This window comes from Piliocolobus tephrosceles, chromosome 5 (genome assembly GCF_002776525.5).
Source record: "Piliocolobus tephrosceles isolate RC106 chromosome 5, ASM277652v3, whole genome shotgun sequence".
Classification (NCBI taxonomy): Eukaryota; Metazoa; Chordata; class Mammalia; order Primates; family Cercopithecidae; genus Piliocolobus; species Piliocolobus tephrosceles.
Window position 1 is genome coordinate 61,689,480 of NC_045438.1, and position 13,100 is coordinate 61,702,579.

The window sequence follows — 13,100 nt, forward strand, 5'->3', positions numbered from 1 at the left end:
TCAATATTATTTCTACCTTAAATGTCTGACTCTGGAGTTTTCTTTCTTTTCTTTTTCTTTTTTCTTTTTTTTGAGGCAGGGTCTCACTCTGTCACCCAGGCTGGAGTGCAGTGGGCCAATCGTGGCTCACTGAAGCCTCAACCTTCCAGGCTCAAGCAATCCTCCCACCTCAGCCTCCCAAGTAGGTAGGATAACAGGCATGCACCACGATGCCTGGCAAAATGTTTTGTATTTTTTATAGAGATGAGGTTTTACCATGTTGCCCAGGCTGGTCTCAAACTCCTTGGCTCAAGCGATCCTCCTGCCTCCGCCTCGTAAAGTGTGAGCCACTGCACGTGGCCAATCCTGGGGTTTTCTTTGTGGAAACATGTGTTAGTTTGTTTGCATTGCTATAAAGGAATACCTGAGACTGGATAATTTATAAAGAAAGGAGATTTATTTGGCTCATGGTTCTGCAGGCTGTACATGAAGCATAGTGCCATCATCTGCTTCTGGTGAGGGCCTCAGGAAGCTTCCAGTCATGGCAGAAGATGAAGCGATGCCTGAGTCACATGGTGAGAGAAGGAAAAAGAGAGAAAGAGGAGGAAGTTCCAGACTCTTTCAAACAACCAGATCTTGTGTGAACTCATAACTGAGAATTCACTCATTACTGGGGAGGATGGCACCAAGACATTCATGAAGGATCCATGATCCAAACACCTCCCACCAGGCCCCACCTCCAACATTGGGGGCTACATTTCAACACGAGATTTGGAAAGGACAAACATCCAAACCATATCATAAAGTTTTTAATTGCATATTCAATTTCTTTAATAGATGTAGGCCTATTCTGGTTATCTATTTCTTCCTGAGTGTTGTTAGATTGTATTTTTCAAGGGATTTGTCCATTTTATCCATATCGTGCCATTTCTATCTGGTGTAATTAGAATAGTGTTCATATCAAAATTCAGTTTCTCCATATCTTTTCCAGGTATCTCTCCCTTTGGTGCTTTGAAGCAATAGGGCATCTTGACTGGCTGCCGTGGCTCCCACCTTTCCTCCTAGGCTCAGCCCTTGACAAAAGTACTCCTCACTACTCTCTCATTTTCCCCCACCTTGTATCCCTCTAGCATTCCTCACCTGAAGAACTTAGGCTTTCTTAAGTCTCTTTAGTTAGCAGGAAACTATCTAATTTAAAAATCTGGTCAGACGCGGTGGCTCACACTTATAATCCCAGCACTTTGGGAGGCCAAGGCGGGCGGATCACCTGAGGTCAGGAGTTTGGGACTAGCCTGACCGACATGGATAATCCCCGTCTCTACTAAAAAAATACAAAATGAGCTGGGAGTTTTGGGGCATGACTGTAATCCCAGCTACTTGGGAGGCTGAGGCAGGAGAATCACTTGAACCCAGGGGGCAGAGGTTGCGGTGAGCCGAGATCGCACCATTGCACACCAGGCTAGGCAACAACAGTGAAACTCCGTCAAACAAACAAACAAACAAACAAACAAAAACACTCTCCAAGCTGTTTATTACTTAAGGGTTTAGTCCTTCCAAGAGTATTTATGTTTCAGAAGAGAATGTCTAGATAGGATTGTGCATAACAAAAGTAAGTCAATTTTTAGTGGTGTTATTGTAGGCTCTGTGACAAGTAGGGGAGGGAAGCACTTTGGGAAATGGACCCTCCTCTTTTTCAAATACTATTCAAGTACAAGTTTGCTGTTATTACTCTTCTGCTTTAAGACTGTCTACAGGGAGTTTCCTTTGTCCTTTGGTCAAAGTAAAATGTTTGACACAGCCTTGCAAGATCCTGCCACTTCTCGAGCCATCAGACCCAGTCTTGCTGCTCTGCTCTGGTGGAGCTCTATCCTGGCCCTCAAACTGTTGGATTTCTCTGAGAAAGCGATAGTGTGCTCAGATTTTAAGATAGTGTGCTCAGATAAGGTGGAGAAGTTCAAAGAGAGGACATTTGCTGTAGAACTGAGGCTACCAAAGTGATGAAGAAAATGCATCCCTGTTCTCTAGGAGCTCAAGGTCTAGTGGCCTTATAGAGTGGAGTAGCACACTGACAGTGCGACCAGTGACTGCCAGGCTGACTAGAGAAGGCAACTCTCGCTGTGGATATAGTTGGAAACTGGCTTTTCTGCTTCAGCGCTGTGGACCAGCCATTGGCCTTTCTTCCCTAAAGTTCATTCACCTGATACCTTCCAGAAGGAAGGCCACCCCCTGCCTGGGTTGGCCATGTGCCAAACCCCTGCCCACTCCAAAGTGTGGCTTGGAATGATGTGGTCTGCTTATTAAAAATCAGATTCCGGGAGGCCAAGGTGGTCGGATCACGAGGTCAGGAGATCGAGACCATCCTGGCTAACATGGTGAAACCCATTTCTACTAAAAATATAAAAAAATTAGCCGGGCATGGTGGCGGGTGCCTGTAGTCCCAGCTACTTGGGAGGCTGAGGCAAGAGAATGGCGTGAACCTGGAAGGTAGAGCTTGCAGTGAACTGAGATCGCACCATTGCACTCCAGCCTGGGAGACAGAGCAAGACTCCGTCTCAAAAAAAAAAAAAGAAAGAAAAATCAGATTCCTGTGCCCCAGGCAGACTGACTCATCAGGGGTGGAGTCTAGAAATAAATTTACATTTATTTATTTTTTATTTTTGCATAGACTAGGTGTCACTATATGATGGTCTCAAACTCCTTGGCTCCAGCAATCCTCCCCCTTTGGCCTCCCAAAGCACTGGGATTACAGGCCTGAGCCACCGCGCCAGCCTAACTGTACTTTTTTTTTTTTTTTTTGAGACAGAGTTTCACTCTTGTTGCCCAGGCTGGAGTGCAATGGCAAGATCCTGGCTTACCGCAACCTCCGCCTCCCGGGTTCAAGCAATTCTCCTGCCTTAGCCTCCCGAGTAGCAGGGATTACAGGCATGCGCCACCATGCCCGGCTGATTTTGTATTTTTAGTAGAGAAGGGCTTTCTCCATGGGGGTCAGGCTGGTCTTGAACTCCCGACCTCAGGTGATCCGCCCGCCTCGGCCTCCCAAAGTGCTGGGATTACAGGTGTGAACCAGTGCGCCAGGCCTTAAATGTACCTTTTAAACCAAGTTCTGCGGTAGATTCTCAGGCATGAAAATCTGAGAACCATGTTTGTGAGGGGCGTCATGCGGAAGGCCATATGTTTTTGCGGCCCCCAGACTGAACCTGGACCTTGCATCCCCACCCTGGGCTGTCTCTCAGTGGCAACTTTTCCCAGGCCTCGGGGATTCCCTCGAGCGTGACGACCCCACGGATACGGTGCCAAGAGCCAGGCTGGCGGCGGGGCGGGGCGGGCGGGAGAGCGGCGGGGCTGGGGGCGCGGGCACCATGCGACCGCGGGCTCCGGGACCACAGCGCGCCGGGGAGGAGGCCGAGGCGGCGGGAAAAAGACGAAGATACTTGAGGGGACGGAGGGGCCGAGCGACGGAGGGAGGAACGGAGTACAGCCTCGCGCTCGTACCGAGCACTGGGACGCGCGGGGAGCGCAGGAGGCCGGGCGGGGAGGTTCGGGGCGGGGCGTGCTACCCGCAGCCCCCGGAGCTCGGCTAACTGTGCGCCCAGTGCACGGCAGCACCATGGGGTCCCGCCACTTCGAGTGGATTTATGACCACGTGGGGCACTTCGGCAGGTAGGGGGCGGGGTGGGGAGGGGGCGCCACGCGGGAGGCGGCGCCAAGGGGTCTGTTTCTTTCGGTTGCGGCAGGGTTCTCGTGCGACGCTCGCGATCCGAAAACATCTCCACTCCCTCCTTTCCCCGAGCAGTCCGGACACAGGCGTCCAGACATCAGTCCCGAGCTGGGCTTGTCCCCTAGGACTCTGGCAGCGGGGCCTGGCATGGTGATCAGAGGCGCCGGGCTCGCCCGGGGTGCGCCTGTTGCCGGGCAGGTGGGACCTGGGTGCTCTCCGCGGCAGCCGATGCTGGAGGGCCCCCAGGGGCCAGATCGCACGCTTAGGGGGTGCCTGTGCCTGGCCGCCCGTTTCTCTAATCCCTCTAATCCCTTTTCTCACTTCCCTGGAAGGCTGCTGCCCCCATTCTGCCCCGCGCCGCCGTAGGGCCTCCCTCTGTGCCTGGCAGGTATTCCCCAGCGACAACCGTTAGTCAGAGTTAGTTGCCGTTTATTAAAACCTAATATGTGCCAGGTACACTGTACCGAGAGCTTACACACAGTTTTTCATTTGATGTTCACCGGGACCCTGCAAAGGAGGTGTTCAAATCCCTATTTTAGTGATTGGTAAACTGAAGCTGGCGGGGTCAAGGACTCATAGCCAACGCATGGTGGAACCACGTTTTACCTCCGTACGCCCTCTTTTCATTTGTCAAATGGATTTAAAATTTTTAAAATTATTCATCCGTTCGTTCATTTATGGGCAGAGCTCCTTTATCTGACTCAAGAGTGCTTTGAGAAGAGAGGTAGCCGGGTGAGGGGCCATGCAGCGTGATGGCCGGAGATTTGGAGCTGCGTCTGAATCCTGGCCTGCTACTTACCTCTGATATGATTCTGGAGATACTTTGTGTCTCAGTTTCCTATCCAGAAAATGGGAATTAGGCTTAGCGAAGAGATGATGTAGTGCTGTACTTCAAGGTGGAAGATTGTATGCGTTTTGGTTTTGATTCCCAGTGTCTGCAAAAAAGAGCTGTTAGGACAGGGGAAAGGGGCAAGAAGCCCCAGCTGCTTCCTTCTGCTTGCATCATTGAACGCTGTCTTGTGCCTGGCTTGGTCATAAGCCGTTGGTACGTGTTACTTCGTTTAATCTTCACTATAGCCTGATAAGGTTGGTAGTATCACCCTCTTTTCACAGATGAGAAAAACAAGGTTTCGGCCTAAGCATAAATCTAATACTAGCAGGGCAGAATTGGATGCCATTGGATGCCCATCACCTCCACAGCCCACACTCTCAACCATGATGCACTCCTGAGCACGGTTAGGTGATGGCCCCTCCGCTGGGCCAAGCTCTTTATGTATGATCTCATTTCATCCTTTTGGAAGCAGAATAGCACAGAGGTTAAAAGATCAGTTTTAAGGCCGGATGTCTGACTTCTGGCACTCCCACACATTAACTATATGGTCTTGAACATATTATTTACCACTTTCTTATCCATAAAATGGGGCTAATAATAGCAGTACAAATGTTTTCAAATAGGAGTAGTGAAAATGTGTATATGAGGACTCCGCATGCAGTTTCTCATCCTCACAGTAACTCAATGAGGTAGGTGGTACTAACACCTTAGGTCCCCTGTGTTTTTTAGGGATTAGCTGAGGTAATTATATTAGCTGGTGTTTGACTAAGGTACCCTATCAAACAGATTCCTCAACTGGAAGTTTATAACTCTCCAGTTGAACTGTCCACAGCAGGATCTGTGCCACAAGGCCATTCAGGGGCCCTGGCAGGTGGGGCAGCTCTGCCATCCATGGCATGGGGCTCCCTGTCTGTGCCTGGAGCAGCTGCTCATCCATGGTGACAGCTCACTATGGTGAAGAGGGGGCAAATGGGTTTGAGGAGACAGCTCTTAGCTGGCCACCATAATGTATGCAAAAGTCTTATTATTCAGTAAGTTCTCAATAAGTCATGGCTATTATTGTTACCTGAGTTCCCATATTGGTGGTCAGGGTTGACTTGTGAAAGCAGATTACAGGAGGGAAACGGGTAACAAACCAATGCTTATACAGTAGAAGGGGAAAACAGTGTGACTGTAACACAGTACCCATTTTTCTCAGATATTTGTTCTAATTGGTCTCTATTCTTTATAAACAGAAAAGAAAGTTACTGTGATGATTATTTAGTCCTCTTTTTAAGGGAACCTAGTGGAAGTGTTAAGTAGAGTAGTAGTCCCCAACCTTTTTAGCACCAGGGACCCGTTTCGTGGAAGACATTTTTTCCATAGACCTGTGGTGGGGTCGGGGGGATGGTTTCAGGATGAAACTGCTTCACCTCAGATCATCAGGCATTAGATTCTCACAAGGAGCTCTCAACCTTGATCCCTTGCATGTGCAGTTCACAATGGGGTTCACACTCCTGTGAGAATCTAATGCCGCGGCTGATCTGGCAGGAGGCGGAACTTAGGAGATAATGCTCCCTGGTCACTGCTCACGTCCTGCTGTGTGGCCCAATTTCTACATGGACCAGTACTGGTCTATGGCCCGGGGCTTGGGGACCCCTAAAGTAGACAACCCTGATTACCTCTCATTTCTCATTTATCATTTCTCGAATAAGGAAGCACTATTCTAGTCACCTTGAAAAGGGGAAAAACAGGCCAGGTGCGGTGGCTCACGACTGTAATCCCAGCACTTTGGGAGGCCAAGGTAGGCAGATTATGAGGTCAGGAGATTGAGACCATCCTGGCTAACACAGTGAAACCCCGTCTCTACTAAAAATACAAAAAATTAGCCGGGCGTGGTGGTGGGCGTCTGTAGTACCAGCTACTTGGGAGGCTGAGGCAGGAGAATGGCATGAATCTGGGAGGCGGAGCTTGCAGTGAGCCAAGATCGTGCCACTGCACTCCAGCCTGGGCAACAGAGCGAGACTCTGTCGCACAAAAAAAAAAAAAAAAAAAAAAAAGGGGGGGGGGGGGAACAGGATACCTGAGAAGAACTAAAATACTATTCCAAGATTTCTCCTGAAACCATATCATAGTTCCATAAACTTCACAGCTGAAGCTCCATATGAAAAGAAATTGAGGAGACTGAGATTTAGGCACCTGTGTTGGGAGGACCTGAACCTGGATCCCTGAGTTAGTTGTCCTGGGATAAGAGGAGAGATGGTTTAAAAGTTTAGAGTTGGAATGTGGAGCCTGTGGCAGACCTTCATGGATGGACAGAGGTAGGGTTTTGTCTTTTTTTTTTTTTTTTCAATATGTAGTTTTTCTGGCTCTTTTTGGACGTCAGCATATGAACATCATAACATCTACCGTTTATATACAGCTATGGTGTGCCATACAGTGCTTTCCAGGTGTTAACTCATTTCATTCCCACAAAGCCCATTGTTCAAATGAAGAAACTGAGGCACAGAAAGGATAAGGATCTTGCTCATGGTCCCTGGTGGTAAGTAACAGGGCCAAGATCAAACCTTGGCAGTCTGGCTCCAGAATCCATGCTCTTAACCACAATGGGCTCCACCAGTTATGCTGTTATGCGGAATGATATAATCTAGAACTGAAAGCAGTTTTCTTCATCTGTCACCCAGATTGCATGGGCCCATTGCCTGGGGCTTCTGGCCGCTCTTGCTTTCCCTCGCCTCTGGGTTTTCTGCCGATTGTGTTTGTGTGATTCTTTTTCCATTCATATGTCATATCTATAAGCCTGTTGTCCTGGTGGACCCCTAGGTTGGGTACATGCATGACACCTCTGAGGACAAAGAACCTTTGTAAAGGAGAGAGTGATGTGTTAGAATGCTAGACACCTAAGGACATGGGGTTTGCTTTTTCAAGAAGTTATTCTTGCAACAGGGAAAGGGAAATTTGAATTGAAGGAGTGCTTAGGACATTTCTAGCACATGGAAAGTGTGTTTATGTGAACTAGCATGGCTTGATTGGGAGCCACTTAGTGGTTAATTATTTTTGGGATATAAAATATGATAGTGAGAGAGGCAGGAGGTAAGCTTACAGTCATCTCCACGAGTGTTTTTGTATGTCATGCTGCAGAGTTTGGGTATCAGAAGATTACTTTGCAGTGCAGAGGGTGGACTGGAGGGGCAGCAAGTGGGGCAAGGGGGCCAGTGAAGACCTAGACAAGAGCCCAGGTGAGAGAGAAAGAGGGTCCGGACAGGGGGAGTGTGGGCAGGGAGAACCAGACAGTTTTAGCAGGTGGAGTTGATGGGACCTCTTGGCCCTAAGGCATGAAGGAGAAGTGAAAGGGACCACATGCCCCTCCTAGCCCACCCCATGTCCTGTGCCCAGGATTTCTAGTTTGTGTGGGTGATGGTACCCTAAACTCAGAAAGTTACCCTCCAGGTGGGGCAGGCCTAGATATCAAGCTCAGTTTGAGATTGGTTTACCTTGAGTTCCTTGTGGGAATTCCAGGCAGAGACATCCAGTGGGAAGTTGGGTAGATAATCTGTTGCTCAGGGAAAATGCCCCCTTGTCAATATGGATCAGGTGGCCATCCAGGGCTGCAGTCCAGCTGGCCAGTGCCTTGTGGACAGATTAGGCATGGCTTTGCACCTGTTCCAGCTGTGCCTCAGCAGGGGCATTGCTGAATACTTTTCCCTCTCCCTGGGCCCTGTAGATAGAAAACTTTTAAATTGATATATAGCATATATTCAGAAAAGTGTGCACCATAATCTACAACCTGATGAGTTGTCATACAGTGAACACGCCCATGTTACCCCCGCCCAAATTATCTCCTCTTATGCCTTCTCCCAAGCTGTACTCCATCCCTGTCCCCCAAGCTCACTACCACTGTCCTTACATCAACCGTACTAAATGTTACATAACTGGGGTAAAAGGCACGTGCCCTTTGGCTTCTTTTGTTCCACACTGTGTTTGTGAGATCCACCCATATTGTGTGTCACAGTAGTTAGTCGATTTTCATAGCTACCTAGTATTTAATGGCACGAATATTTCACGGTTCATTCTGTCAACAGACGTTTAGACTGTCTCCAGGTTGGGCTTATTATGAGTTGCCTTTCTCGCATTTGTCTTTTAGGATATGGTTATGTGTCGCTTAACGACAGAGATACTTCTGAGAAGTTCGTCATGAGGTGATTTTGTTGCTCTGCAAACATCACAGACTATATTTACACAAACCTAGAGGGTACAGCCTGCTACACACTTAGGCTCCATGGTATAGCCCACAGCTCCTAGACTACAAACCTGTACAGCATGTTATTGTACTGAATACTGTAGGCAGTTGTAACATGATGGGAAGTATTTGTGTACCTAAACATGGAAAGGGTATAGTAAAAATACAGTATTAAAATTATAATCTTGTGGGACCACTATTGTATATGTGGTTCATCATTGACTGAAACGTTGTTTTGTGGTGTGGGGGCTCTACTTGTGTGTGCATTTCGCTGAGTATATACCTAGGAGATGATGTCACAGGTGGTGCATGTGGTCAGCTGCCAGATAGTTTTGCAAAGTGGTTATAAGAAATGTCACCCTCATAGGCTATTTATTGGTTTTTCAGTTGCTCCACAACAATTATCCAGTATTTTGAATGTCAAACCTTGTATCACTACATAGTTTAACCAGAAAAGTAGATATCCTGGGGCAATGTTTTCATCTGTATCAGCATCTCCTAGGAAGCTTCTTAAGCTTGTAGAGGCTTTGACCCCACCTTAGACCTCCTGAATCACAATTGCTAAGAGGGGGTCAGAAAAGACAAATCGTAGCTTCAGAGGCCTGCCAGGGTGGGTGATGTGTTGGTGGGGGTGTGGGGGTGTGTGTGTGTGTGCAGAAGAGAAAAAGAGACAAAGAGAGGAGAGGGGAAGAGAGAGAGAATAGTTCTGGTGATGACTGTGGGGGTCAGCTAGCTGAGGAAGAAAAAACTGAGGCCAGAAAGGTAGCAACAAACTGAAGAAGCTGGTAGGATCTGAAGACTGGACGCCTGAATGGTGCTGGAAATGGGGTCAGTGGGAAGGACGGGGGAAGTAAGAGGGTGGGAGGTCATAGCAGAACATGAGCTTTTCAGTGGTGGAGCTGCTCCAGGTAGTGAGACTAGTTAGGGAATAAACCCAAATGCCTCAGGTAAACTTTAGGCAAATTAAACATGCTCTGTTTGCAGGGGCTGTGTTGTCGTTTGCTGAGTTGAAATTTCAGGGATGGGAGTCAAAGAATATAAATATGTGCACCATACATACATGATTTATGTTCTATTTCCAGTCATATTCATATGGGATTGTTATTATAGGATGCTCCTTAGGCCCTCAACAAAATTTAGTTTCAAGAAGACCTGATTTTTCATGCCTCTTATTGCCATGGTGTCTAGTGGGTAGATGGTGGTCCATGACAAGCCACATCGTAATGATCTGGATGGGGGGATTCTCAGACTAGGAATGCTCCTTTAGTTAAAAACTACATGCTACCCTTTCCCTCTGGGATGTCCTAGGAGTATCTATACTTTTATCATACTTTCACCATAATTTCTTTAACCAGTCTCCTGCCAATGGACATTTCAGTTTTCTATGTTTTGCAGTTATAGACAGCGCTGAAAATGAAATTTATAAATTAACTTTGGGATAGTTGATATCTTTGTGATGTTGACTACTGGTTACTTTTAGGGAAGTCAAGTTTTATTATTATCAAAAGCAGACAGTAACACCCACTAGTGTAATGTCTTTTAGCAAAGCAGAGACACCTAGGTGCTTGATTTTACAAAAAATTAGTGCATATGAACTGTTTTCTTAGGCAAGATTAGTTTTCCATTTTATTTACATCAGCGATTCACTAAGCAAAGATTTTTTTTGTCTGTACAGTTCAGCTGGCTCACAAACTCTGATGTATGTTGAGATGATTAAATGAGATAATGAGTGTGAACATAATTTAAAGTATGATCCAATGTAAGACGTTAGTATTTATTTATTTTCGAGACAGGGTCTCTCTCTGTTGCCCAGGCTAGAGTGCAGTGGCGCTATCTTGACTCACTGCAACCTATGCTTCCAGGTTCCAGTGATTCTCCTGCCTCAGCCTCCTGAGTAGCTGGGACTGCAGTCGTCCACCACCATGCCTGGCTAATTTTTGTGTTTATAGTAGAGATGGAGTTTCACCATGTTGGCCAGGCTGGTCTTGAAATCCTGACCTCAAGTGATCCGCCCTCCTCAGCCTCCCAAATGGGATTATAAGCATGAGCCACTGTGCCCAGCCTAAGAGGTTAGTATTATAGAATATGCACAGTGACCAAGACAATGCTGAATAAGCTGCTATGTACAGGAAGGTGTGAACAGAGTAGAGTGGAGAGGGGAGAATTGGCTTCTGCTGTGTAAGATGAAGCCCATCTACAATCTGTGCAATAGAAGCAGACTGGACTGCACTGCAGGGTCAAGGAGTCTCTTAAGAGAGCCATTTTTATTGACTGGAAGATTCTTCCTGAGAAAATGCCAGGGAAGGAAGAAACACCTCCTGAATGGACAAGCCTGCTTCCCAAGGGCAGGTGACCCATCAGCCATGCCAGGTGCTCACCCCCTTGAGGCCACAGGCAATATAACAACCCCAAGTCTCCGTGGTGACATGGCAACCAGTGCAGGGGCTGGGGACGAGGGATTCTGGCCTGGAGGTGTGAGGGTCAGCACCACTCATCTTCAAGCCAAGATGTTAGCCTGTGGGGTCTTTTGAGCAAGAGCAACACAAGCCTGTCTTCTCAGCCTACTCTTCCTGCCCAACCCCTCATTCTAGGATGGACTGAGGCTGATTTCTTTTTAATTTATTTTTTATTTTTATTTTTATTTTTTTGAGACAGATCTTTGCTCGCTCACCCAGGCTGGAGTGCAATGGTGCGATCTTGGCTCACTGAAACCTCTGCCTTCCAGATTCAAGCAATTCTCTTGTCTCAGCCTCCTGAGTAGCTGGGACTACAGACACGTGCCACTATGCCTGGCTAGTTTTTGGTGTTTTTAGTGGAGACAGGGTTTCACCATGTTGGCCAGGCTTGTCTCAAACTCCTGACCTCAGGTGATCCACCTGCCTTGGCCTCCCAAAGTGCTGGGATTACAGGCATGAACCACCATGCCCAGCCTGATTTCTGATCATTTTACTGCTGGCAGGGACATGTTAATATTTCCTGGAAAAAACAGAGCTAGCTCCCATTAGCCCCTCAAGCACTGGGGCTCCAAGCTCTTCTCTTGGCTGCTCATCCCAAAGAGACCCTAAGAATAGGAATTAGTGTGTTCTCTCTCATCCTGGAGCTAGAAGAACACTATTTACTTCCCACCTGCATTTTGCTTTGTATTTTTCTTTTGTGGACTAGCTAGCTACCAGGGCCAGTGCCACAGATAGAGTTCAGTTTTGAAACTGTGGCCAGCATGACCAGCCTGTGGTGTCCTGATAGCCACAAGACTTGAAATTAATTCCATTCAACCTATTATTTATCTACATGAGGTTCTGTGATAAGTGAGGAATGGTGGCTGTTCATGCCAGCCTGGCAGTTATCTATGAGAACTTGGAGAGGTCACTAGGTTGCGATAGTCTCCAAAGTGGGGTGTGTTCACCAGTGGAGGGTAGAGATGATCCCTTGGAGTGCCACCAAAAAAACACCCATTTTATATATGAATGTGTGTATAAAAGTCAATACGTATAAATGGAAGTTTATATTTCCATATACATAATATGTTAATTTAGCATTATATTAATGTGTGTGTGTATATATGTTCACTTTATATGTCAACATGCACATCTGTGCACACACACACTTTTAAAAATTCAACTGATGGGAAACCCGGGCTAAATTTTTGGATACACTGGCCTATTGAACATCTCTCTTTACCAGGGTACTGAGCATGAGTAAATTTCAGCGCCGTTCATTTTCAGCCCAAGGTATTCTCTAACATTCTGTAGCCACTGCACTACACACTGTGCTGGGTGCTACGGGAGATACGAAAGTGGCTGAACCACAGTTTCTGCTCTGATGAGACTTTAACTCAACTTTTTATTAGGACTTCTGTTGTTGGTTTGGTAGAGAAATAGAAAACATTCACCTGGTGTTCTTTAAAAAAATCGACATAAATAACAGAACGGTACTTCAGCTGCATATTGTGTTCATAGAAGAGAAGGAAAAACGGGGACTAGAAAATGCATAAATGAGTGAGCATGGGAAAAGGGGAAGCAAGTAAAAAGACAGGACTGAGAGAAGCTGGCAGTGAAGAATAAAGAGACTGAAAACTGGTATTTAGGTTGGAGGGGAAAAAAAAAACGTGGAGAGAGAGGAGTGTGAGAGGAATAGGCTAGACCAGTAGGTCTCAAAACGTGAGAGTTCTTGTAGGTCTTTGAAGTCTGCAAGGGCAAATCTTTTTCCTAGCAATACTAAGATATTAGCTGTCTTTTAAAAAACTCTCATTCTCTCATGAAAGTACAGCAGAGTTTTCCAGAGACTAGATGATGTGTAATAACACATCAGATTGAATGCAGACACAGACATGAGAAACCAGCTGTCTTCTATTA

The 13,100-nt window shown here is 46.8% G+C and overlaps 1 protein-coding gene and 1 long non-coding RNA gene across 3 annotated transcripts in view; one reads left to right on the forward strand and one right to left on the reverse strand.

The window, feature by feature from the left end:
* Positions 1-414: 414 nt before the first annotated feature.
* LOC111538470 lies at positions 415-2,261 on the reverse strand. The gene is made up of 2 exons (XR_002730365.2): positions 1,495-2,261; positions 415-1,180 (listed from the first exon to the last, which is right to left on the reverse strand). It is a non-coding gene; the product is annotated as an uncharacterized LOC111538470 (long non-coding RNA).
* Positions 2,262-3,525: 1,264 nt separating this feature from the next.
* The window catches only part of SLC22A16 (solute carrier family 22 member 16), a 50,830-nt gene continuing 41,255 nt past the window's right edge, over positions 3,526-13,100 (forward strand). The window contains exon 1 of one of the 2 annotated variants that reach the window (XM_026454390.2): positions 3,526-3,639. In XM_026454390.2, coding sequence (XP_026310175.1) covers positions 3,587-3,639 — 53 coding nt within the window. In that variant the 5' untranslated portion in view covers positions 3,526-3,586. Of the gene's footprint in view, positions 3,640-6,680; positions 6,830-13,100 lie in introns of those variants that run through there. The other variant, XM_023205846.2, reaches the window with a different exon arrangement.